The 26,421-nt window shown below is 43.2% G+C and overlaps 1 protein-coding gene across 2 annotated transcripts in view; it reads right to left on the reverse strand.

Annotated features, from left to right (window-relative positions):
• Positions 1-1,056: 1,056 nt before the first annotated feature.
• Positions 1,057-26,421, reverse strand: part of zswim8 (zinc finger, SWIM-type containing 8) — a 42,951-nt gene continuing 17,586 nt past the window's right edge. Inside the window, exons 5-26 of one of the 2 annotated variants that reach the window (XM_073481580.1) lie at positions 26,020-26,127; positions 25,817-25,898; positions 25,163-25,283; positions 24,114-24,315; positions 22,269-22,444; positions 20,759-22,058; positions 19,409-19,540; positions 18,920-19,099; positions 18,367-18,550; positions 14,372-14,470; positions 14,053-14,177; positions 13,601-13,922; positions 9,479-9,634; positions 9,013-9,235; positions 4,559-4,848; positions 4,216-4,439; positions 3,499-3,996; positions 2,830-3,007; positions 2,500-2,673; positions 2,281-2,400; positions 1,910-2,088; positions 1,057-1,600 (exon numbers count right to left, since the gene is read on the reverse strand). In XM_073481580.1, coding sequence (XP_073337681.1) covers positions 1,397-1,600; positions 1,910-2,088; positions 2,281-2,400; positions 2,500-2,673; positions 2,830-3,007; positions 3,499-3,996; positions 4,216-4,439; positions 4,559-4,848; positions 9,013-9,235; positions 9,479-9,634; positions 13,601-13,922; positions 14,053-14,177; positions 14,372-14,470; positions 18,367-18,550; positions 18,920-19,099; positions 19,409-19,540; positions 20,759-22,058; positions 22,269-22,444; positions 24,114-24,315; positions 25,163-25,283; positions 25,817-25,898; positions 26,020-26,127 — 5,277 coding nt within the window. In that variant the 3' untranslated portion in view covers positions 1,057-1,396. Of the gene's footprint in view, positions 1,601-1,909; positions 2,089-2,280; positions 2,401-2,499; positions 2,674-2,829; positions 3,008-3,498; positions 4,042-4,215; positions 4,440-4,558; positions 4,849-9,012; positions 9,236-9,478; positions 9,635-13,600; positions 13,923-14,052; positions 14,178-14,371; positions 14,471-18,366; positions 18,551-18,919; positions 19,100-19,408; positions 19,541-20,758; positions 22,059-22,268; positions 22,445-24,113; positions 24,316-25,162; positions 25,284-25,816; positions 25,899-26,019; positions 26,128-26,421 lie in introns of both variants that reach the window. The other variant, XM_073481579.1, reaches the window with a different exon arrangement.

A 26,421-nucleotide genomic window follows, 5' to 3' on the forward strand; every position in this document is an offset into this window, starting at 1 on the left:
GGAAGCATCTGAGACTGTTGATGCATTTGAACTAGTCAGTGATTAGGATGCTGAAAAGAAAGGCTGGGTATGGAATCTCAATACTTTTTGAGTACACACTGATTAGTGTGTGTATTACTGAGTATTAACAACTGATGGCACTGAATGCTTGGTGTCTTTTAAGTTACACTTGTCTTTAATGTAATTCCTAATTTAGTTTTGTACTGGATTTGATTTTAGCTTAGATTTAGCACAATTGTGTTTAGACAGCATTGCAGAGTGAATTTAGCTTATTTTGTTTAATGTCTAGAAATATTTTGTAGAAAAGCATATTTATATTTAGCATAAAAGGCATCAAAAAACATATTTGTCACCTAATAAAAATCTGTGGAGCCTCTAATTGGACATGAGCAGAAACCACCACAGAGACTTTGGTGAGCACCACAATCTGCTTGGAGAAAAGATGTTTGGAGTCTTAAGAAGGTCCAAATCAAAAATGTAAATGATACCCAGCCTTACTGACAAGTTATAACACAGGACTGATCCAGATGTAGTGACTGCTGCACACTCAGTGCTTGGAGCAGTGGTTAGGTGGCCTCTGGTTTTGGTCTGGAGCTGTGTTCGAATCACTCCTCAGGCAGGCTGAAATGTAAATATGGATCCCACACAACAACAACAGCACCTTTAACATTCTCTCATTCTCTTCCCATTCCTCTCTGCATACATGTTATATTCTATACAAAATATATATAAAAAAATGAAACAAAATACTGAAAAATCCCCACTCGTACTCACAATATAATTTCTCATATTAAACCTTTTTTTCCTTGCAAATCTTCCTCGTCTCCCACTCTGCAAAGATTCAGATCCATAGTGACAAGCTTTTGGCAAACGATGCCTTGCAGCACCTACCACTCTGGACAGGAATGTTGCAGCATGAAAATGAGCCACACTTAGTGGTTTCACTCAAAACAGAATGAAACAAAACTACAAAACACTGGAAATGAAGTGAGGATGGAGGCTGAGAGATCCCCGTCAATGTCTTCAGTTTAGGGGAAATGGAAGAGACAGGTTAGATGAAGAAAGGAAGGAGTACACTTTAATTCCACAGTTACACAAACATGAACCATGATAAAACAAGAGTGAGGAGTCTGTCAAGAACAGAGGAGAGCAGGAGGTGGACCTGGCGTCTCCTCTGAGGTCTGGGTCAGGGGTACCGGAGCTGATTGTACTGCCAGTGTGCTGTGTTTGTTTGTGAGTCCACATAGCAGGGAGCAGGGTCCCTGATAGAACCAGACAGCATGAATGTGGCCAGCTCAGTGCAATGGCAGTAGCAATGCTGGAGGCTTAAGAGCCGCTGGATGGGATTCCTGAAGTCCAGGCCCAGAGCCAGCATACTCCCCACTGAGCAGCCCGCTCAGGGGGAGAAGGTTGCCATCTCCAGGGAGATGCGCTGCCACAGCTCCTTGGTCTGCTTGCCTCTCTTCAGGTTCTGCAGCACATCGTTGAACTGCATCATACCCACGGGGGTCAGGCAGAAAGCACCTCGAGCACTGCGGATGATGTTGACAAAGTCATCGTAGTCGGCAGGGGTCAGGTGGATGAGCCGATGGTGGATGTACTGCAGAGAGACAGAGGGAGGTCTGATTCTACAGGCAGCCTGATGGACAATTCAGAGATTCTGAGATAGCAACATAGACAAGAACCTTGTGCTCATAACAGTGCGGGATGTAAACATTAATGGTGTCCTCCTCAGCTGAACAGTAATGTTAGCTAGCTAGCCTCTCATCCCTGAGTAGATGCACAAAGCACCTATTCTGACCAACTCACTGCAACTGCTGGAATGTAAGCCAAGAATAACTATTTACTGACATTCTTCTGCAGATCAAATTGCAGCTGCAGCTGCAGTATGAATGTTGATGTGTTTTACCTGCAGGTAGGCCTGTTGGCAGCGCTGGACGAGCTGATGGAACGCAGGTGTTCGGAGGTGGGCATGGATGTGGGCGGGGTTCAGCCTCTGCAGAGCCTCCATGATGATCTCCTGCAGGACAAATGGACTGAGGACACCTTTTGCTGCTCCAACACAGAACTGGTACACATAGTTGACTCCTGACAGGAAGAGAGGAGAAAACAGATTGAATATGTAGAAAAGGAAAAGACAAATTTGCCAAGATGCTGTTGTGTGCTTGCATACTCAAATATGATGCCTAAACAATCCATACATCACTTAACAAAATAATGAACTCATGTATCAACCAAATCATCCCTCGTTTTTGTCCATTAATTCCTGTGCAGACTCACCTAGTCTTGCAGCCAGTCCCAGCAGCCATTTGACGTCCTCAGTGTATGGTGGGCTCCTGGAGAAGTTGTTGGGGTGGTCGTTGTGAGCCCTCCTGCCCAGCATCTCCAATGCCAGCATGCCTTCAAACCAAAGATCACATTTACTCAGTTAACTATACTATAGCTGTACTATATGGACATTGCTTAGTAAAATATAATCATACGACTCAAACTACTGACCAACTCTGTAGGCAGAGTGCAGGTAGTGCAGGCCCTGTTGGCTGATTGGCTGGTTGTGCTGCTCGTCCTCTGCTGGGAATGGAGTGCTGACCAATGAGCCAGGCTGGGAGGACAGGGAGGGGAGAGATGCTCCCTGTATGGCCTGGATGGTGGGGCCCGTGTGGACACTGCCTACTGTAAAACATGACAGGGACATCATACTGTTGAGCATTAACCCATCCCATGGCATTATCACATTGACCAATATACAATAATGTTGCCTAAATTTAGAAGAAAATTGCTGTAGTTGCTGGGTTCAAACACAGACAACACACAGTGTGTAGTCCTGACCTGCTACAGTGGTGCTCAGCGGCAGGCCGGTCTCAGTGTGGTAGGGATGGACGGCGATCTGAGTCATGGACGGTACAGGGACACCAGGGAAGGTCACAGCTGTGGCTGCCATAGGGGGCTGGGGGCCAGTGGCCACTGAGAATGGGTATTGGGCACCAATGAAAGCTGGGTGCATTCCCTGTAAGGTTGTCAAAACTTTAGATACTTAGATACTTATTCGATATCATGTGTTTAAGACGACATGGTATCCACATTCAATAGTACTGTAAAAACTGACAGAACAGATCTACAATCACATTTTCAACCCAAGGCTGCACAGATATTAACATTAGTACAAATGTGTTGGTGTGTGTTCAGTGACTTTGTCTCTACAGTGTGAGGGTTGTTAATCACAAAAAAGAGAAATAAAAATATATAATTAAAACTGCAAGCAGTGATGAACCCTGCGCACGTCAGGGCTGCCAATGCGTCGGGGCGTATTTAATGATGGTCAGACAAGCCTTACTTACATTCTCTTAACAAGTGAGTCTGGCTTTACATATACGTGATATGTACACTAAGTGCCTGCAGCCACCTTTGTAGTTTTGCATGTTCATGTGAAAACAACATCAAAACTATACTTTAACATTCTACCAAAAGTCCACTGATTGTATAAGGGAAAGTTCTGACCTGTGGATATGCAGCTCCAGACACAGGGAAGACTGTGGGTCGGGGGACGTGTTGCAGAGGATGTCCCAGATACTGTGGGGTGCAGACGGTGGGGAGATGGGCCTGGATGGTGGTGTAGGGGTGGAGGCCTTGGCTGTGGGGGTGAGCCATGGCCTGCCCTGGCAATGCGTGGGACTGGTAAATGGTGGAGCCCACAGAGATGACAGGTACGACGGCTGCTGCAGTGACTGAGGCTGTGACGGCTGCCATCCCCTGAGACTCCATGTTGGCTCCTGTGTCGAGGACAACACAGCTGGTCTCTGGGGGCCTCCTGCCCGAACCCCCGTTGGCCCCGCAGCGCCCAGAGGTCTCTCTCAGCTGGCCTGAGCCCCCACCCACTGACTGCTCATACAGCCAGTACCACTGGTGAGCCACCTCAAAGAGAACCTCAGGGTAAACACCTCCACCCTTGGCTGCTTCCTCTACTGCAATGCAGGCCTTCTCCAGCATTACATTGTCCTGAAGAAAGACAGTGACAGATGGGGACCGATGGTAAGGGAGAATCTATGAGGAGCAAAGAGGAGATAACTATGGATGGATTTATTTATCACAATACATCATGTATGGTTTTTATTCACTGTTTTGTCTTTAGCAGGTTTCAGAAAGCTAAGTTTTTTGTTTACTTTCACTGAGCTCAAGACAATGAACAACAACAGGTTACTCTGAACTGTACAGTACCTGCTCTTTGCACTGCACCAGGGCTCTCTGGATCTCATTAGGATTGAGGGCATGAGCGTGAGGCAGGCAGCTCAGGGCCAGCTCTGCCGCCGCTCTCACCATGTTGGGGTCCCTTGCTCGAGACGCTCGGTCAGCCAAGGATGCCACCTCTGGAGGGGTGAGGTGACCGTCCCAACACTCCACCAGAATGTTTAGGGCAGCACTGCCGATCTCCATGGCCTGACCTGAGACAAGGAGAGAGGATGAAGTATTTGGGCAGGAAGATAAGAAACAAATAAAAACACTGGATTTAAAAATCTTTATGTTTCTGTCGAACTGTTTTTCACACAACAATCCCCCTCACCAGTGATCCAGGACACATGGGAGGAGTAGGTCCTGGACAGCCAGTTGGGTGAGACAAAGTTGTGAAGGCCAAGAGCATACAGGCCAATCTCAAAGGCACACAGGTGCAGGTTTCTGTGGGGCCCCTGGTGGCCCCCGCTGGCTGAGGGCTGGGTGAAAATGGAGGTGGAGGAGTTTCCTCCAGCTTTGATCAGCACCGTCTTGGCCAGTTCAAAGTAAAAATGAGCTGCTGCCTCCGATGGCTGGTTGGGCACATGGGGCGCATGGCACTCTGGACGTCGCCCTTTGTACCTGAACACAGGGAAACACAACATGCTAATTAGAATAAGCTAGAATGAAGACACAAACAGAGTTACTGTCAGTCTGGTTTTCTTTTCAAGAAAACCCATTCAACAAAGTAGAATGATCTCTCCAGGCATGTCTGGTCCTACTTAACTCAGCTTTACGCCATCTTTGATCTATACTCTGATTAAACTGTACAGTTTGTATATTCTGTGGCCCTCTCATTTGTTACATTATCTGTGTCTTTAGATTGGTAAGAAAAAGTAGTATTTTCATGATTTTAGATTTCAGGTAAATAACTGGACATCAAATTCAACGATTTACTGAAAGTATAAGAGCATCAGACTGCCAATTTGTATTTCAAATAATTTTCATCATATGAAAGTCAAGTGACTTATAGCAGCACATCATGTTACTATCAGTTTCTCTTTGATAATAAATGTTTAATGTGTACATTCATTGTGAACTGACGTGATCTGACACCTGTTTGTTAACATGTAGTTATCTTGACTGTTTATACAGTTCTGAATTAGCGTCATGAACCAGTTTACTTGCAGATCAGTTCGGGAGTTCAAGTCAGCCTTTAAGCAACCAACACCGCTTTTCTTGATGTGGATTAATTGTTGTGCATAAACAGGTTATTGTGTAGCTGTGTAGCTATGCTGTGGCTAATGTGTCTCCTCAAGAAATATACACAATTGATATCGATACACTGTATTGAAAATATTGTTATCTACAAAAGGGGTACCCCGCAGAAAAAGTTTTGGAACCACTGTTATAGGCATTTTGATGCTAAGCTGACAATTTCTTTTAGCGATGACTGGTGATTTCTTATATTCTTAGTTAACTGCATTCAAAAACATTAATGACCTTAGCCATCTGACTGTACTGAATCGACCTTTTGTGGCAGGCAACTGCAAACTGATACAAACAGAGCTGTGACTGCTCAGCTTGGGCTATTTCTGTGTTCTGCGTCAAGTTTTTGAGGCTGGAGGAGATGTTGAGAATCAAGACAATGTTAAGGAAGTTGAAAAAAGTAACTAACACACTTTTAGAAAATACAATTCCATCACATTTCCCATTCTTCTCACTGCGACCCCTGCTTTCTATCACAGTGAAAGAAAGCAGTAATGAGACAAGGAGAAAGTAACCTGGATGTGACTCTTGTTCTGTAAGTGTGTTTATAGCCCACTCAATATCAAACTTGATAACAGGCTGTTTTGTTGTGAACTCATCTTATTCTTTAGTCTTTCAATAATCTAGCTACTGTCCTTTTACTTGTCTATGGCTATGTTCACACTACTAGTCCAAATCTGGTTTTAGGCATATCCGAATAGTATCCAGATTCATTTTAAAAGGTCTGAACAGCAAAAAAACAGCAGGGAGGTGGTTTGACAGTTTTCCAGCAGCCTTCAGTCAGTACAGGAAGTCACAGAAACACTCACTTCCTATTAGATCTGATTCCGATTTATTAAAATGCTCAGACTCCATTATCAGTTTGAACGCACTCTTGTATTGTTGTTAATTATGACAGGGTAGCCCATTAAAATGCTACACAGGCGATCTGTTATTTCTCTTCATGGATCAACCATTTTCATGTCATGGATTTTCTTGAAAAACGTCTATTAAATACATGGGATCTTGCAAAATCCTATAGCTGTACTCCAAATACTTTTTAAGTTTTAAATTTTTAAAGTTTGGCCCTCTGAGCTAAATTTTTAGCATTTTAGCGATTCCCTGTATGTGAATTGTAAACCTCACCAATCGCTGTTGCTGAGTGGTTACAGTAATCAAATTAATAACAGGTCATTAACAAAGTCATTTTTTACCAGAATGAAGACTGTCATTTTCAAAAATTCATTGATGTTAGCGTATCAAAAATGGTGAGTTCAGAGCCTCCGTCACCACTTTTGGTTGACACGGAAAACAGCAGGAGTGCTGTTTGGAAATACTTCGCATCCTAGGCAAACAAACAAGGAAGTTGTGCTTAACAACAAAAACACACACACAGTACTATTAACTTTAGTTAATTTCTAAGACTACTTAGAGTCAAGAGTTCTTTTAAATGGCCTGAAGTGTAATATTTCTCTTTAAGAGGAAAGCTGGGGAGGCTTTAACTTTACCTAATTTCTAAGATTAGTTAATCAGAAAATGTAGATATTTTAAAGGCCTGAAAGAAAATAACAAACGCTACTAAAGGTGTGATATTTCTCTTATAGTAGCAGAGAGAAGCTGAGGAAAGTCGACCTGCAATCAATCTTATCGTACCTCAAAAAGAATATTGCTTTTGTTTGTGTACACATATTTCAATTCTTGGTAATGTTCACTCTGCCGTTTTATACTAGCTACTACTAAAGACACACTTCGTTGTCATTTTACAACCTTGTTATATTTATCTTTTATCCAAAATATAAAATGTTATGCCCTCCCTTGTTGTATCATTTCTCAGCACTGTTCACTGCCTAGATAGCACACAGCATAGCATGGCTAAGCACAGGACTGTTTAACTCTGGTTGTTCACTGTCCGGGTGTTATTGTAATCTCAGGTTAGGTTATTGGTAGTTTGCTTTGCTACATGTCAATTTGACGAATTTTGCTTGGTTCTTCCGGACACACACTCTGCATCATTGCTGAAACGAAGGCTCGCCTTTACGCTGCCTTTGTTTGTTCACACTGAACTGAGCAGCACCGGCATAAAGCCGCTCCAGTGTGTCATTTCATACAGCATGTCGGCACTGCGGACCAAAAGAGGCGTGACGGTACACATGACGTTGACATCCGTGTTTTTTTTCCAACGTGTTTCCCCCGGTGTCCTCCTGTTAATCTAAACATGTATCTGCCGACTGTTTATAATCATATGGATGCAGTTATAATGTGTTGTGATTGAGATCCTGACCCACCATGCATCCTGGAAAGTGACAAAGTTACATTATTTGCTCTAAGTAACATAATTACATAATCACCATCAGTAAATAGAGGACCCTGTCTGACTCTCACTTGCAGGGAGGGAGGCTGTTTTCTGGGGGAAAATTCACTGAAGTCTCGATCAGATCTGACCGTTTGTGTCTATATGAGTTACTACAACAACACAATAGTGGAAAGAGACAAAGACATGGTGAGATTTTTGCTCTGAATCATGTCACATAATCACCACCATTCAACTGCGGGAGCTGCTAGGTCGCACTACCAGGGACAGACGCGGACAGAAATGTGACGAAGAATCAGTAGGACAGGATGATTTTTTTTCATCATATAAGATGCTGAAGACACGACCACATTACTGTTTTCTGGTCCTGTAATGTTGCTTTGTGGGTTGAAGTGTGGGACATTTCTCTTTTATTTGATGGGTGAAGGATCTGTTTAGTTATCAAACTGTGAACACCATCAGACCGACACACCCATGATCTTTTTCCATTCGCACAGATGCCGTCTCGCCTCTGCTGCAGCTCTGATACTACCTCCCGTGGCGGATCAGAGGCAGAACGAAACTGTCCCCCCTCTCCACATCTGTATCGGCACATGATTCCCGCCTTGAAAGGGCAGTGTGAATGGGGTTAATGTTGCCCACCTCTACTCCGTCAAGGACCATTACCAGCTGTTATGGTAATTTTGGTTGTATTTTTTAATTATAAGTTAATTCTTAATCAGAGTTACAAACTGACAGTCTAGTACCTTTTATGAGACTGAATTATTGAATTGGCTATCCTTTCCCTTCTTCAAGGGTGGTGCTCCCGAGATGATCTAATGTAAATTAGATCTTATTATTTATCATGATTAATAATTATCCCTGATAATCATTAATTATTATTGATAATTTAACTCAAATTCGTTAGAATTGCTTAAAAGCACAACACTACTAAACCTCAGCCACAGAACATGTGTTCTGTTCAAAGAATAAATGTTCAAATCAGTCCAATAACTTAAAAATCTCTTCAATTCAGCAAAAATAAAAAGTTCCCATAAAACATCACATTGCTGAGGCAAAATCTAAACCAATCAGGTTTTAGGTCAGGTGACAGCCAGGTGTTTGCAGTCGGTGGAGAGCAACAATAATCTGCAACAAGCCTGATATTGTGGGCACTCCGTCTTTCAGATCTGATTTGAGAAACAAATCGGATTTGCCTGCTGTCTGAACATAGCCTTAGTGACCTGATGTGGAGGAAGACTGTTTACCTGCTGGTGTCAGTGCTCTTGGCCCTGGCTCCGCCCCCTGCCCTGCGAGATCCGCTGGAGGAGGAGGAGCCCAGCGAATCAGACGATGAACTGCTGATGCTGTCGCTGTCCTGGCCCCGCCCCCAAGATGTTGCTGCCCAGCTGCCCCGGAGTGGCCGTCGGCTGAGGGTGGGAGAGCTGTCTGAGGTTGTCTCCGGAGCACTGCTGTCGATACTCGCCATGCCTGTCCAAACAACATCTACATCAAACTCACATCACCAATATTTGTTAATTTATTTTTGATCTGAAGCGGTTTTGGTTAATTTCTAAATACAGACTGTAGGTAAACAATCAGATATACCACATATATGACTCTAAAAATCAGCACTGTCTGACAATGTGGATAGAAGTTATGTTGATTCTCTGAAAGACTGGAGGTAGTGACATCCTGGGTAAAGAATATTGACATTAATGCAAAAGTTTCTACCGGTGTGTTTCTTCTTCTGGCGGACAGGTGAGCCCCAGCAGCGTTGGCTGTATCCACAGCGTGCCCCGAGTGCCAGCCGACTGGGCACTGTGGCCTCCAGTTTAAATGGAGCCGTTTCGTTCTGCTGCTCACTTGATGGTGGAGGCCCATCTGATACTGCAAGGAGAGAAAACAAACAGAGGTCCATCAAAGAATACTGTGTCACCATGGATGATTGCCTTATGTAAGGTAGGACGGAGTATCTGGGTGTCAGAAATGTCAAAAATCTGAATTTTGCTTGGCTGGAAGAAATCAATAGCAATCTTCAATCATGAGGTGATATGAATAAATTCAAAAAGATAGGATTGTTTCAGCCCTGTGTTGGCCTCTCTTTGCTGTCAATTTCCGATTTGATTTTAAGATTTTACCGATAACTTTTAAAGACTTAGTGGGCTGGCTCCTATTGCCAGTGCTGCTCCCAAACAAGCCAGAGCGTAGCCTCAGATCCTTAGGCCGTATTCACAAAGAATCAGGAGTTGCAGGCTTGTGGTGTGGTGTAGGAGTGTCTCCATAATTTTGTGAACTTAATGTACCCAACAAAGGCTGAGCTACTATGTTGCTATGCTACTAGCATTAGGTTCCTATGAGTGATTGTTCACATTGACAGTTTAAATAAACACATTTACTTGCATAACAATCATGATGTGAGGCATACAATCGTGGTCAAAAGTTTACATACACTGTAAAGATCATGTATATCATGGTAGGCTTGAGTTCCAATGATTTCTACAACTCTCAATTTTCTGTGATGGAGTTAGTGGAACACAAACTTTGTCACAAAAAACATTCATGAAGTTGTGACAAAATTATAGAAAGTTGTGTCAATCAAATTTGCTTTGTAGCATGGCCTCTTAACTCTTAATAGGGCTTGTTTGATATACCTATTAGACTCAGCCACAAACACTACAGTGGAAAAGTCTAAGGAGCTCAGCATTGATCTAAAAGATCGCATCATTGATTTGAACAAGTCAGGAAAGTCACTTGGAGCCATTTCAAAGCAGTTACAGGTCCCAAGATCAACTGTACAAACAACTGTTTGTAAGTATACAGTGCATGGCACAGTTGTGTCACTGCCACCATCAGGAAGAAAACACAAACTATCACCTGCTGCTGAGAGAAAACTGGTCAGGATGGTCAAGAGCCAACCAAAAACCACCAAAAAGCAAGTCTGCAATGGATTAGAAGCTGTAGGAAGGTGTCAGTGTTCACAGTCAAGTTACACCAACATGGGCTGAGAGGCTGCAGTGCAATAAAGAAGCCCTTGCTCCAACGGCATCTTAAAGCTCGACTGAAGTTTGCTGCTGATCACATTAACAATGAAAAAATACCCTAAGAAGAAGAAAGTAAATGGAATAATGAAGAAGGAGGATTATCTCCAAATTCTTCAGGAAAACCTAAAATCATCAGCAGAAGATTGGCTCTTGGGTGCAGTTGGGTGTTCCAACAGGACAATGATCCCAAACACACATCAGAATTGGTAAAGGAATCGATCAATCAGGCTAGAATTGAGGTTTTGGAATGGCCTTCACAAAGTCCTGACTTGAACCCTTTGACTTCGGCGGCTGTAGCTCAGGAGGTAGAGTGGGTTGTCCAGTAATCAGAAGGTCCTGGCTACCCTGGCTGCATGTCGAAGTATCCTTGAGCAAGATACTGAACCCCAAATTGCTCCTGATGTGCAGATTGGCACCTTGAACGGCAGCCTCTGCCATCAGTGTATGAATGTGTGTGTGAATGGGTGAATGTGTCAAATGTTGTTAACTGCTTTGAGTGGCCAGTAAACTGGAAAAGCGTAATAGAAATGCAAGTCCATTTACTATTTAACCCCATAGAGAACATGTGGACTGTGCTGAAGAAACGTGTCAGGAAGCCAACAAATTTAGTTGAACTTCACCAACTCTGTCAAGAGGAGTGGTTAAAAATTCAGCCAGAGGACGACCAGAAGCTTGTGGATGGATATCAAAAGCACCTAACTGAGGTGAAAATGACCGAGAGGCATTTAACCAAATATTACAATTACTGTATGTATATATTTGATCCAGCAGATTTGGTCACATTTTCAGAAGACCTATAAAAAATTCATTACTGAACTAAACTTCATGAATGTTTTTGTGACAAAGTAGTATGTGTTCACTCATTCCATCAAAGAAAAATGAGAGCTGTAGAAATCATTGAAACTCACGACTGCCATGGTATACATGTTCTTTACAGTATGTAAACTTTCACCACGACTGTTATCATAAACGTTGTTTTTAAACTGGTAAAAAAAAGAGACTGCGTTAAGTGAACACAAGTGAAGCATAAGGTCATACAAAGAAATATCCACTGTGGTCTCCCGGTAGCATTAAGCCACAACTGACTCATCCTACTCTGCCTCAGATCTGCAGGTCATGCCTTCGCTACACATCGTATGATTTGTAATTTGGCATGTCGGTTCTATAGTGCGTATCCACAGATTAAAATAAACAAATGAATACATAAAAAAAACTAACCAGGATGTGGGGCCTATCATTATGTCTTTAAACTAGTGCACAAGCCCAACTAAGTGAATACACATAAATTGCGGATTTAAACTCCATTGTGTTTTTCATTAATGCTGTATGTTGTCCCCCAAAACAACGGAAAACATTTCATTTACCTGTTATTGCACATCCACTATGTGCAATAAGAACTGTGGACACATACCTCACGCTGGATAATTAGCACAAAGTCAGAACGGGTATTCCCACCACGTGCATCAATGACAGCCTTACACCTTTGGTTCATAATTTTCACTAGATGTCAAATATTGTTTTGCAGTATAGCGCTCCATTCTGCAGCAACTCAAGACTTCCTGGAGGTCACGTGGTGGTGGGTCAAGGGCATAGACATGATGCTTCAACTGGTCCCAGAGATGCTCTATGGGGTTCAGGTCGGGTGACTTTGCCAGTCATTCCGTGTGAGGGACACCAACCTGCTGGAGATGCGGGATGACCACACGAGCACGATGTGGGGGTGCGGTGTCGTCCATGAACACGAAGTTCAGGGCGTACTGGCGCCACTGGGGGATGATGATGGGCTCGATGATGTCCAGCAGGTATGACTGACCTGTGACTGTTCCATTGACAAACACCAGATCAGTTTTTCTGTCCATGGATTTCCCAGAACACTGTCGCACCACCTCCTCCAGCTCAAGGATTTGGGACCATGTTGACTGCTGCATAGTGCTCACCTCAACACCTCCAAACGCATTGCCACCCATCATTCCGATGCAGGGTGATCCTGCTCTCAACAGTGGACATCACTGATAACAACTGCTGGATGGTCCAACCAACATGTTAACTGGCCCGCTGCAGACGTGCTCAACGGTGCCTGACATTCAAGGGTGTCACATGCAACGGTCGTCTGCCGTTCAATACATAGTGGTGAAGCCTGTTCGGGATGGTCTGATCAGACACATCAGTTCCTCTGACAGCCCTCACACGTCTCTGTAGTATGTTGTAGTGGCACCACTACGAGGCCTTTCACGCACTGAACTGGTGTTACGATGTTAAGAGACCAGTCTGCTAATGACACTGAGACACTTGTCCATTGGCAAAATCAATTTGCCTACTCCCTGTCTGGAAACGGGCCAAAGCCAGGTGGCGCTCCTGCTCAGTCAGCTTACGTCAGTTGACCATGACAATTTCAAATGGCCACAATGGACACTCACTCATTATTCAGTGCCTTTTATAGCTCCCAAACAAACATTTTGTTCAATAACAGCTTCTACTATATTTGTGTGAGTTCTGAATTTGTACCCTCATTCGAGTTATAGCCACAACTGAGCTGAAGCAGTTCCACAAACAAACAAAACCATTTTATTTTATTTTTTTACACATGACTCTCCCTGAGTAAAACTATTAAAGCAACAAATATACTGTATATATACTGTATATACTGGCAAAATATATGCACCCATATCTCAATTTACCTAACTTATTTTGAGTATTGTACTGTATAGCGAAACATAGCAATTGCAATTACTATTTTTTAAAGATGAAGCTGCTGTGGAAGCTCTACAGTACAATAAGATATGGCACCCATAGAGGGGGTGGAGGTTCTCACCATGCTCCCTGGTCTCAGCAGTGCTCTCCCCTGCTGAATTGTTCTGCACCGGGTTCAGTTCAGCCTGATGAGCCAACTCCTCACCAGCCAATGCTACAGCAGAGGAAGAGCTGGAAGAAGAGGCTGCCACGCTGGTTGCAGATGAAGATGAGGGTGCATGTTTGGAAACACCGCCTGTGGCCCCACTCACCCCACTGTGGCTGGCGGCAGTATGCTTTGAAGGGCTGCGCTGGCTGCCAGCTGCTGGCTTGCTGGAGTAGAAGGAGCTCAGGGTCTGGGGCTTGTGGGTTTGACTCTCCCTGTCCAACAACTTATCCAGTATCTGGGGGTTTGGGGGCAGAGGAAAGGAAGATATTAGCTGGCTTTCTCTGTTGAAAAGGTTTTGTGGCATATCGGAAATTCATGCCATTTTCTTATCAAATGGTGAGAATGGTCACAGTAGTGATGGCTACCTTTTTGAGCTTGCTCTGGTCATCCTTATAGGTGATCATAAGGGCCAGGGCCAGGTCACCTTTCACTCGTCTGGTTCCTTCACACAGCAGAGGATGCTCTGCTTCACTAACTGTGGTCTTCATACCTGGAGACACATAGAGGACGGAGACAAATAGAAGGATTACAGCAGGAAGTGACAGGGAGACAGGATGAAGTGGACAGTGGACACAAAGGTAGGGGACGCAAGAGAATAAGTGAGGAGAGAAAAAGAGATGTTTAGAAACAGAAACTGAATCTAATCCAGACAGAAATTAAGGAAAAGGACAAGAATAAATTTACCGAGTGCAGCAACAGCAGCCTCGAAGCCCAGCTCCTCATCACCAGGCATCTCATTGTTACGGTTGCGGCTTGGGGGACGGGAACCCGTTGGGGACACGACTGCACAAACAATTTGGAGAAAAGTGAAAGGGATGTTAATTCTTGAAGTTCCCATTTAAATGACTTAACGTGGGTTTAAAAAAATAAAGCTGTAACTTCTTCAGTCACTCTAAGTTTTGAGGTGGACAATGGTTGGGTATTACACTGAGAAAATAAAAATCAATTCAAGAAAGTGATAACATTTTATACCAGACCTACTCAACTACTTTTTTTGAAGGGCCATATTTAAAAAATGCTATTTTTTCCCCTCCGCTTTGTTTATTTGTATTCACAATTGGAAATCTAAGAAGTCTATTCTGATTCTTGTTGATTTAATGAAATAAGAATATTTTTGTGCTTAGCACAAAACAGACAACAGACATAATAAATGAATGGACTAACCAGCCTACGAACAAAATGATCAAAGGACTGGAACGAGGTCCTTGTTAAAAGGGCCACATTTTTAACAAACCATTTACTGTAATGTCTCTGGCTTGATTTCAGCTGAGGGTCTGTTGGATGTCAGACCTCTCCTTGTGCCTACATTTCCTGTCTGTATCTCAGCTGCCAAAAAAGGCAAAAATGTCACAAAACTAATCTTAAAAAAATAAAACAAAGCAAAACAAAAAAGACTGCACTCTTGTGTGTGCATGCGCACATGTGATGCATGCTGGCGTGCACACACACGGTTACGTTATTTTTAACAACAACATTGTGAACTTTTTACCTTTTAAGCTATTCCAAAAAATGAAAGGAAAGTTTTCTGCCTTCATCCTTACTACTTAGTGTTATTGAGCTATAAACTGGGGAAAATCAGTTCACAAAGAATACCGGCATCTTTTAAAGTGGAATAATTTCTTGCTTGCTGCTGCCTTGAAGGTCTCCAAGAGCAGAAGGGCTTTTGGTAAGAGAGGTGACCAAGACCCGGATGTTCACTCTGGCTGAGCTCCAGAGATCCTGTGTGGAAATGGGAGAAACTTCCAGAAGGACAACCATCACTGCAACACTCCACCAGTCTGGGCTTACGGCAGAGAAGCCAGACGGAAGCCTCTCCTCAGTGAAATACACATGAAAGCCCGCTTGGAGTAAAAAAGTACCTAAAGAACACTCAGACTGTGAGAAACAAGATTCTCTGGTCTGATGAAACCAAGATTGAACTGTCTGGCCTCAATTATAAGCGTCATGTCTGGAGGGCACCGCTCATCACCTACCCAGTATCATCCCAACAGTGAATCATGGTGGTGGCAGCATCATGCTTTGGGGGTGTTTTCAGTGGCAGGGACTGGGCAACTGGTTAGGGTTGAGGGAAAGCTGAACAGAGCAAAGTACAGAGATATTCTTAATGAAAACCTGGTCCAGAGTGCTCAGGACCTCAGAATGGGCCGAAGATTCACCTTCCAACAGGACAATGACCCTAAGCACACAGCCAAAACAACGCAGGAGTGGCTTAGTGACAACTCTGAATGTCCTTGAGTGGCCCAGCCAGAGCCCTGACTTGAACCCAATGGAACATCTCTGGAGAGATGTGAAAATGACTGTCCACCCACAGTCCCCGTCCAACCTGACAGAGCTTGAGAGGATCTGCAGAGAAGAATGGCAGAAAATCCCCAAATCCAGGTGTGCAAAGCTTGTCGCGTCATGCCCAAGAAGACTTGATGCTGTAATCGCTGCCAAAGGTCCTTCAACTAAGTACCGAGTAAAGGGTCTGAATACTTATGTCAATTTTTCCTTTATAATACATTTTCAAAAATTTGGTTTCTGCTTTCTGATTATGGTGTATTGAGTGTAGATTGATATGGGTAAAAAATAATCAAAAAGATTTTAGCATAAGGCTGCAACATAACATAATATGAAAAAAATGAAGGGGTCTGAATACTTTCTGAATGCACTGTGTCACCAACTGGAATTAACTAAGCAAACAGGTAAACGCTTTCCATTGGATAATTACTGCAGTGATTTATATGTTTCAGCTGGCAACAAGTTATTTAACCCTAACTGATGCAGTGAGTAGCTTCTCATTTCTTAACCAACCATGTTAGAAGACATACCCTGTGGTCGTAGAAAATGTTACTCTGTTTCAGAAGGGTCAAACTACTGGCCTGCATCAAGCAAAGAAAACAACTAAGGAGATTACTGAAACTACTAAAATTGGGTTAAGAACTGTCCAACGCATTATTAAAACCTGGAGGGATAGTGGTGAACCATCATCTTTTGTTCAAATGTGGTTGGAAAAAATCTTGAATGATCGTGATCAGAGATCACTTAAACATTTGCTGAAATCACATGGTAAAAAAATCAACAGTAGAACTCACGGCTATGTTTAATAGTGAAAGCAAGAACATCTCACACACACAATGTGAAGAGAACTCAAGGGACTGGGACTAAACAGCTGTGTAGCCTGAAGAAAACCACTTATCAGTGAGGCTAATCGGGAAATAAGGCTTCAATTTGCCAGGAAGCATAAAGATAAGACTCTGGAGCAATGGAAAAAGGTCATGTGGTCTGATGAGTCCAGATTTACCCTGTTCCAGAGTGATGGGTTCATCAGGGTAAGAAGAGAAGCGGATGAAGTGATGCAGCCATCATGCCTAGTGCCTACCGTACAAGCCTGTGGGGGCAGTGTTATGATCTGGGGTAGATTCAGTTGGTCAGGTCTAGGTTCAGCAACTTTAAAAATGAGTTCAGCTGACTACCTGAATATACTGAATGACCAGGTTTTTCCATCAATGGATTTTTTCTTCCCTGATGGCACGGGCATACTCCAAGATGACAGTGCCACGATTCAACGGGCTCAAATTGTGAAAGAGTGGTTCAGGGAGCATGAGACATCATTTTCACACATGGATTGGCCACCACAGAGTCCAGACCTGAACCCCAATGAGACTCTTTGGGATGTGCTGGAGAAGAGGCAGCAGCCAGACTCTCCCATCATCAATACAAGATCTTGGCGAATGCGTGCCGTAGCCAAAGTTAAAGGTGGTCCAACGAAACATCAGTGTGTGTGACTTTCATTTTGGCCGGGTTAGGTCGGCCAGTAATTAAATTAATACATTTAAAACTCATAATTATGACTTCAACTTATACTTCATAATACTTACATAATTTCAACATTCCAACATTTTAAAATCCCATATTATTATATTTTTTCATCTGATAATTTCTACCTCGCTCATCTCATGATTATGGCTTTTTCTCTGAAAATGATGATTTGGGTAAAATGGGAATATTTTTCCATCAAGCTTAGTTTTCATCTTATCTTTTTCTTTAACTGGCAGTAATGGGCTTCCATATTTATCACTGTGTACCTCACGGAAAGCCTGGCACAGGAACCTTTTGGAGTAGGTGACAACAACTGCAGCAGGTAGGCTGACGGTTTTTTTAAAAGCTGCTGCTGTGCACTGTAACTTTTGACATAATGCTTGACCCACTGTGAATATTTTTGCCACTGAAAATGTCAGAGCAGAAACTCCTGATTGAGCCTGGGCATGTCATGTTTCTATATTTATAAAGAGAAAACTAGTATACATATAATATATATATATATATATATATATAAACAATATTAAAAGTGTGTTTTTTGTTTTAAAGACACATTTCATATCAAGCAAGTCAAGTTCAACTCTAAACTCTTACACTCTGAATTTCCAATGATCTGTGTTGTGCTCACCAATTAAGTTATTTATTTTGTGTTCATTTGAATTTTGTTTTTGCCACTCTCAGTTACAGTGTTGTCTTTTGCTCAGCCATATAATTGTGTAACCTTGTTTCTATTCCAAGTGCCCTGTCTCTCATCTCTTGCACTGCAGTATGTTGTATCTGATGTGTTGTGTTGTTTTGTTCTGTTCCGTTTGAAAGAAAAGCAATAAAAACTACTGATCATACAAATGTCCAACAATCAAACAATAATTGGTGCTTACCTGGGGTACACAGTACATCAAAGATGAAGCTGGCCAACATGAGAGGCAGCACAGGTCTGTAATCACAAAAGTTTCCATCTCGGAGCTGCTCGCCTCTCTCTCTGATGGCCGACATCTCCACCAGGCCCAGCGGAATCTTCTTCAACAGAGCTACCACCTCTGACTCCTGGTAGGCCAGCTTCACCTGGTCAACACACAAACACACACTCTGTCAGTATGTGTGATACACGTTCATGTCTCCATATTCTATAAGCATAGTTTGGAGACACCATATACAATACAGTTTATACAAGGACAAGTAGCCAGTTTCTGCCTTTAAATGCTAATGAAGCTAATGGATGGTACAACCTTTTACAATGTTTGGCATACAGATGATTTCACTTTCCTTCACTTACACTCCTGCTTCATCTAGATATGATTATGTGATAAATAATGAATTAAACCAAAGTGTTTTAGGAAAAGGAACTGTTAACATTGAATAAACGTAACTCAACAACCATTCAATAGTATTAACTTTCAGGATTTGTGTGTGATTTGTGTGAGAGTGAGAGACCTCCAGAGCTTTGGTAGATGCCGGTGGTCTCTGGAGTTCCAGGGAGAACATGCCGGTGCTGAAGGCTAGGTTGTGTAGCTCCAGTCGTTCACTGAGAACAGTGAGGAGGAAGGCAGCTTTTGACAGCGTGTTAGTGGCTACCTGCGTCTGACGACTCGTTGACACCTTGCTCTTCTTACCCTACATCCAACAACCAGGGTAATAATAACGATGTTAGAACATGAAACAACACTTTACCACACTCAACATCTGTATTTTCTAACTTTAATGACTAGTTTATATTTGTTGCATGACTACAAATTGGTACAGTAACAATTTGGGATTGTAACAATGCCAATATAACACAGATATTAGAAGAATCTGATTGCTTTCCTCCTGCTACATAGTTCAAGATGCTGACTGATGAGTTTGGAAGATTGACCAAAAGGAGAGAAGAGAAGTCAAAGGACACAGGAGAATGTGTTTTGACACTGCTAGGACTGGATTTACCTTAGTCTGTGGTTGTTCCACTTTCAGGTCTGGAGGGTTGGCTAACAGGTCTCTGGCCAGCTCCACAGCAAGCCGGCACGCCTCATTACTGTATCCATGAGCATGGAGAGCCTCTGCACATGCAAACAGCACCTGTACACACACACAGCAACAGTATTCAGAGGAGCACAGGGGTTTTCTCATCTATGCCACTGAGTCTGGACGTTTTTTGTCCAATGGCATTAGGTCCAGTCAGGTGTAAACACAGCTGAAAATTAAAGCCACCAGTAGAACAATAGTGAGCAAAATAATCATTCTCCTTTGGTCAAGACATCTTCATCAGCTTGATTCGAAAGTCATGCATTCTTTTCACTAATGGAAATGCCTGTATTTTTTAGAACCCAGATCTTACTTTTGAAATTGAGTAATTCTTTCTATTACTTAAAATAACATTTTATTCACAATGTGCTGTAAAGACAGTTAGATACTTACACAATTAAGAGCAAGCAGCATGCAATCAGCCAGATCGACCGCTGTCAGACTGATAGCATTTAACTCAATTACTTAAACCACTTATTTGGAAGTGAAAGTTAAGGCAGCTGCAGGCAACAATGAAAATCCAAATTGCCATGTTCTTACTGGCAGTGTGGTTCGAGACTGACACCATAAGCTCATTAGGAATACAGTTTACTGAGGTTATAAATTAAGTGAGAAGCAGGGTCATTTTCTCATACGTCCATGTACAGTAAGACTTTTTTTAAACCAGTGGAATTGCCCTCTGCTGGCCATTAACACAACACAGGTACTGTATAAGGCACCTCTACATTGGCAACACTTTTCAGACCCGGAAGCTGAGTCCATATTTTATAGTCAGTCAGTGGTCCATGATAGGAAGATGTGGCAGCATGTAATTTGGTAGCGAAAGAGCGGTCTCTCTTCCACCGGTCCAGATGTGGTCATGCCAGGTGACCAGACTGTCTTAACTCACAGCTTACCAACAGGTAAGTGTACACTACTCTGATTTGAGATGAATAATAGAGTAATATCAGCTATGGTTGGCCTATTTTTTGTGCCCATCCACACAGGTATTGCCTCAATCAAACTGCTGTATTGACACTGTCAGTGTGTACCAAACATTTATGCCCACTGGAGAGCACCAATATAGATGTTGCTGTTACAGCTGAAAGATAATCAAATTCAAATGTCTTCTTCTGGTAAATACAATTTTGACCAAATTGTTTGAAGATGCGTTATGTGTGTGACGTGACCTTTATGGATGAGGTCAGAATGTGTTTGAATCTTTACATCCATTCCTGTAAAGCTCTGGCTGTGAACAATATAACCAGCACAACACTTGTGATCCTTCCTCACCTCCATGCGCCCTTCCTGCTCCAGAGGTTTCATCCCTGCAAAGATGTCTGGCTCCTCCTCCTGGTGGTTGTCAGCCAGCTGTCTGTCTGCTCCCTCCTCTGAGGCAACATTCAGGTAGTATGCCTGATAGTCATCCTCACCTACAGCCTCTCCTGCATCTCCACCTGCTGCTTCTGCTGCCTGGTTAGCTTGTGCACCTGTAGCTGATCCAGCTAATGCTGCCTCTTTGCCACCCTGTGGTGGTTTGGCAGCCTTTTCAGTGATGCCTGATCTTGCTGTTGTGGTGGAGGTGGAAGGCTGGTTACTGCCAGCTGAATCTGCATCTTCATCTCTGTTTTGGACAGGCTCCACCTCCAGCTCTGCTTCCTTCTCTGTAGCATTGGGCAAGTCCATAACAACCACCACAGTCTCTTTGGGAGGGAAGCAAGGTGGAGCAGTCTCTGGAGCAGGAAGTGTAGCTGAGGCTTGGCTGACACGCTTTGTTTCAAACATCTTGCTCCCTCCGCTGCCGCTGCTGTACTTGCGTGAGTCTCTAAGCAGTGGGCTCGGGGAGGGCAGCATCTCTGGGGGTGGGGGGAGAAACTCAAAAGTGTTGCTGGCCTCAGCCCCCAGAGCCAGACTGCAGCCGTCGTCCAGGCTGAGTTCAGCCAGGTCCGGCTCCAGAGAGCTGTCCTCGCTGCTGGTTCTTCTCTTGGCACTGGCATGCTTACCACCTCCTAACCCTCCACTTCCTCCAGGACCTCCTACAGCTGCCCCCTTCCCACCTCCCTGTGTCAGTTTCAGCTTACCTCCAGAGGAGGAGCCCGGTCCTTTGTACATGCACTTCCCTCCTCCATCTTCCAAGGACAGAGAGACGCTCCCTCCCAGACGGACCAGCATCCCTCCCCCACCACTCACTGACAGACCTTTCCTCTTGGTCAGTATAGTTTCCTTGGGTCGCACTGCCACCTCCTGTTGGGATGAGTGCCCACTTCCTCTTCCTTTAAAATCTCCAGCTCCACTTTCCCCTCGCACTACTCCACCTGTTTCAGAAGTTTCTCCAGCCCCTCCTGCAGCAGCTTTGGCTCCTCTTTGGAGCTGCACTGCCCTGGACCAGCAGAATGTGGCACTTTTCTTATCAGCACTGCAGTAGGTAATGCCATCAAGTGGGTAGGCCACCTCCCAGTTGAAATAGCAGGACTCCACAGCGGGCTTGAAGCCCTGGAACAGTTTATCCAGAGACTTACGATGCTGTCCCCGCTTCACTATCTCTATCACTTTGAGGTGCCACTGCTTCAGCTGGCCTGCCAGCTCCAGACGCCTACAAGAGAGCATACACAGTTTGCTGTTAATTATGGTCCCTATTTACTACTTGCCCCCAACTTAAATATGTTGCCTGACGCAATCCTTAAGTGAAAAGTGTGCTGATATTACACAACTTCTCCGTGGGATGTATCGTATTTCATGACCAAATTCAGTGACAATTTAACAAGACTATAAGCAGTGTGTTGCCTGGTGCCAATGGTCTCACCTGCAGGGGCTCATAGTGGGGTCAAGCACTGCCAGCCGCCAAAGCACCACCATCTCATCACACATACTGGCACAGGCGTGAGCCGCCACCTCTGATTGGCCATTGCTGCGCCCGGTGTGGCCACTGGCACTGCTGTGCGATGCGGAGGTCCGAACACTGTACCACCAGCTGATGATCTGAACACACAACTCAGTGAGCAACATGTACTTCAGCTTTCTTTTTAATTCAAGGTCAACATACAGATTTCATGTCTATCTTTAGCATTTCATATATATTAAAAGGTCAGAGGTCTGGAAAATTGCCAGCACAGCGCACCAACATGAATAACAGTCATTAAGTTCTCCGTAATGTTATAAAAACGACATGCATCCTCAGCCCATCATAATATAATGTTAACTGAGTAAGTGACAGGTGGTCTGGACCAAACTGATTTACCCCTGTCAATAGACCCTTCAATCAATACTTCCATCCAGAAATATAATTGGTGGAATCAAAGAAGGCATTTAAATTAGTGGGCTTGTGAGTGAATAATGGCCTAATCCCAACACACTAAGCCCTACCCCTCTGTTTTGTTTCATCTTTTTCTTTATAACAAGCATTAAACAATCACTACTACTGCTGATGCCTTGGTAGCTAGCTAAAAGTTACACTTATTTCTGATTTGTGCATGACAGTCCCAAATTTTGATGTATTTTAATGTTGCAAATAACATTGTGATAATACCAGCAACACAAGAGAAATCACAACAGCTGGAAATGGCATTGGGGTTGCTGCAGTGTCCAAATTTTCCTACCAGCTAATAAGCTTGTGACAACACCAGTGTTACCTGGCATTTCCTACTGCAGCATCTTCACATTAAAAGCATTAAACACGAGTTGACTTATTTTGAAGTAGGCACACAGGAAATGCAATGTGTTCAGTGAATGAACACCACTATCGATCATCAAAAATGCATCTAGAGTGCAAAACAACAGTTATTTTGAGTTTCAGTTACATTTTTTGACAGAGGATCAATCTGAAATATGTCAGGGCGTAATTGAACAAAAAGGAGCAGTTAGATGAAGAGCTGCAGGTGACAGGCTGCACATCTCCAATTTCTCACTGAGGTAACCAATACCTTTTCCCTCATTAACGTTATCGGGTTCTCTATTAGCATTGAGTTTAAATCTGACATTTTGCAAAATAGGCACTTTTGCTTGTCTCTTCGACAACAAATCCTCCATCATCGTCTTGTTAGTAAACTCACCTCACTCTTGTTATGTGATAAGTGAATGCGACTCCTGCTGTATGGTGTAATTGGTGTAAGCCTGAACACTGTGTAACACAGGGAACACAGACTACCAAGGCAAGCCTGGACGGCATATTGGAAATATCCACCGCGTCTCTTTACATAAACGCCATCAACAACAACTGATGATGTATGAAGGTCTTGAAAGATCATCCAAATTTCATAGGTGGAGATTTAAACTACTACCCCTTGTAACTCTGTTCTGAGGGGTAAGGGGGCACCTGAAAACTTGGGGTAAGGTTAAAAATGTGAAATGGGATTGAGCCAGTGAGTACACTGATGGAGGGGTAAATGAGGAAAGTATGTGGTATTGGCAGATACAAAATATCATAAAGACTCTCTAGTTTGGTTTTATGAGCATTTGCAATATCTCCCCACAGCCTTGAGATTTCTGAGAGCTAGCTCAAAGAAAAAAAGCAAAGCATTTCCTTTACATTTTTGACTTCCCCGGCTATTGTCAACTCCAACATTATCACTAACATGCACGAGTGTAGTTTTTAATTTTTGCACTGGTTTACTTTCAGCACCTGGAGCCTGTGTCAATGTTGAGGACGTACCTGTTCGTAGGTGAGGCACTGCTCGGTCAGGATCTCAAGCAGTGGGGCTGCGTTGCTGTCTCGTCTCTTGAACATCTCCCTGACAATGGACAGGAGGTTCCAAATACCTTCTGGCTCTCGGCCCCTCAGAGGTCGCAGCAGACACGCCCATTCAGCAGCAGCTGGCGGCTCAGTGGACGACAGGTACATGGAGTTTACATCACTGTGGATAACACACACACACACAGACAATACTAGTTGCAGTAGTGTTCCCTCAATATGACTAGATTCAATTCAGACTGTGATAAGTGATGAGGAAATGTTTCATTTCCATGTTGCGTTAATTCTGGATTTTTTCAAATAAAAAAAGCTGAAATGTAAAATTGGTACCATATTTATATAGTGAAGTGCATGTGTGAACAGGGTTGGAGAAGTGGAGTACTATGACTAAAGGGTCAGTGGAGGCGTGAAGGACTCAGAGAAAGAGTTGGACATCAGCAGCGGGCTTAAACGGCGTGTAGAGCCAGAATATTTTGACATCTTACTTGGTAGATTAAGGATTATTTCTACCATTTCTCTATCAGAGGTGATTGTGGAAAGAAAACCCAAGACTGTTTCAGTGAGTTTTACTTTGTTCATGTTTGAATGAAGAGTTTTACAGTGAGTTTATGAGACAATTAAGCTCATCTTAGTTCACTAAGAAAGAGAAATTTGAATTTGGAAGGGTTGTTTTTTTTCTGTTTAGTAAGAAAAATACTGATCAAAATATCTCCTTTCTCAACATTTACTAAATGAGCAGTGAACCTGACACTCATACAACTCCCTGCTAAAAAACTATGGGGCTATCGGCCTATTGCACTACAAAGTAGTATCAAGGGACAGGACAGGTCAGGGCTAGCTGGTTAGCATGCTAACTTAGCAGCATGTCTGCAACACAATACAACGTCAACACTGTTGTTACTTCACACTCTGTTGATAATGTTAGTTAATTTCTTGATTGTTTTTTATATTCGGGCCTATCTTACATACAGCCCCTCTCAGGATCATTAAGTGAGATAAGTAGTGTGTACCTGAAGACTACAGGTGAAGGCCCACAGAACTTGTGCAGAGTCTTTTTGATGTTGTCGCTGAGGGTCGACTCATCCAAATACCAGGTGCTCTGGTCAGATGCTGAAGGGCCTGCTGTGGGGTCTACACACATATACACACACATACACATTATACAGATAATTTGATCTCTCCCTTAGAAAGCCCCCCAGAGAAAATTTGTCATGCATTACAAAGACCAGAAACTGTACTGTTTTAAATGACATTTTAAGGACTTTCCTTTTCCTATTTTACAGTGCTGAGTTGAAAAAAAAAAAATGTAGAGCATCTGTGGTTTGAAAGCACAATTCCCTTTAAACCTTTCTTCTGTGAAAAAAACACTCCTCTGTCCATGAATACTCCTACTCTTCACTACAGGGAGACCCCATACAGGATATATCTCCTATATCCTCACCCAATGCTATAGGTAACATTACTGCCATCTGGTTGCAGAAATCTGCGATAATGTAGGCTGAAACTGGTTCACTTTATTATATGCAGACAAAAGGTTGAATGAAACAATTAAAAGTTCTCCCCTGGTCTGAATATCAGACAGTGCACATTAGGGCTTTTCCACATTGTTCTCTTGCTGTACTGTATGTTATAAACAATCTATGTTTTCATTTCTTGTACTGTACCTGGAGCTCCACACACAGTGTTGATGGCAGTAGACTGAGAGGACAGCAGCTCATCCAGCAGCCGCTGAGCTGTTGGTAGGATCTGGGGACACAAAACTGAATGAATACCAAACTTTCTTTTTCATATATAAATTACAGCAGAGATACATTTTGTTCAATACTTTGTTCTATAGAGAACAACTGGTTTGGGAAGTGGATATTACCTGCTGAGGCAGCTCACTGATTAGGTACTGAGCAAACTTTTGGAGCTGGTCCCTCTGCAGCCTTGACAGAGATTCAGAGACTGGAGCCCTCAGACACACTGCTGATGCCTGAAGACACACACAGACACATATATAGAGACAAACCGACACCCAACAACCTCAGTTAACAAGCTATGTAGCACTCACAAAATCCAAACTTTAGAATACACCTTAGATTACAGAAGACACGCATTTCCAGAAACATCATTTTTTTTACATGTTGAAAAAATATTTTAAAATGCCTGATACAAATGGTGTACTAAAAAGCACACAGGACAACACAGCTGATGACAGGTAGACTAAAGAGTCATTTTGCTAGTTGAGCATCCCCTCTACATCACGTTGGTACAAACTGTAACTTCC

Source organism: Pagrus major, chromosome 15 (assembly GCF_040436345.1).
Source record: "Pagrus major chromosome 15, Pma_NU_1.0".
Classification (NCBI taxonomy): Eukaryota; Metazoa; Chordata; class Actinopteri; order Spariformes; family Sparidae; genus Pagrus; species Pagrus major.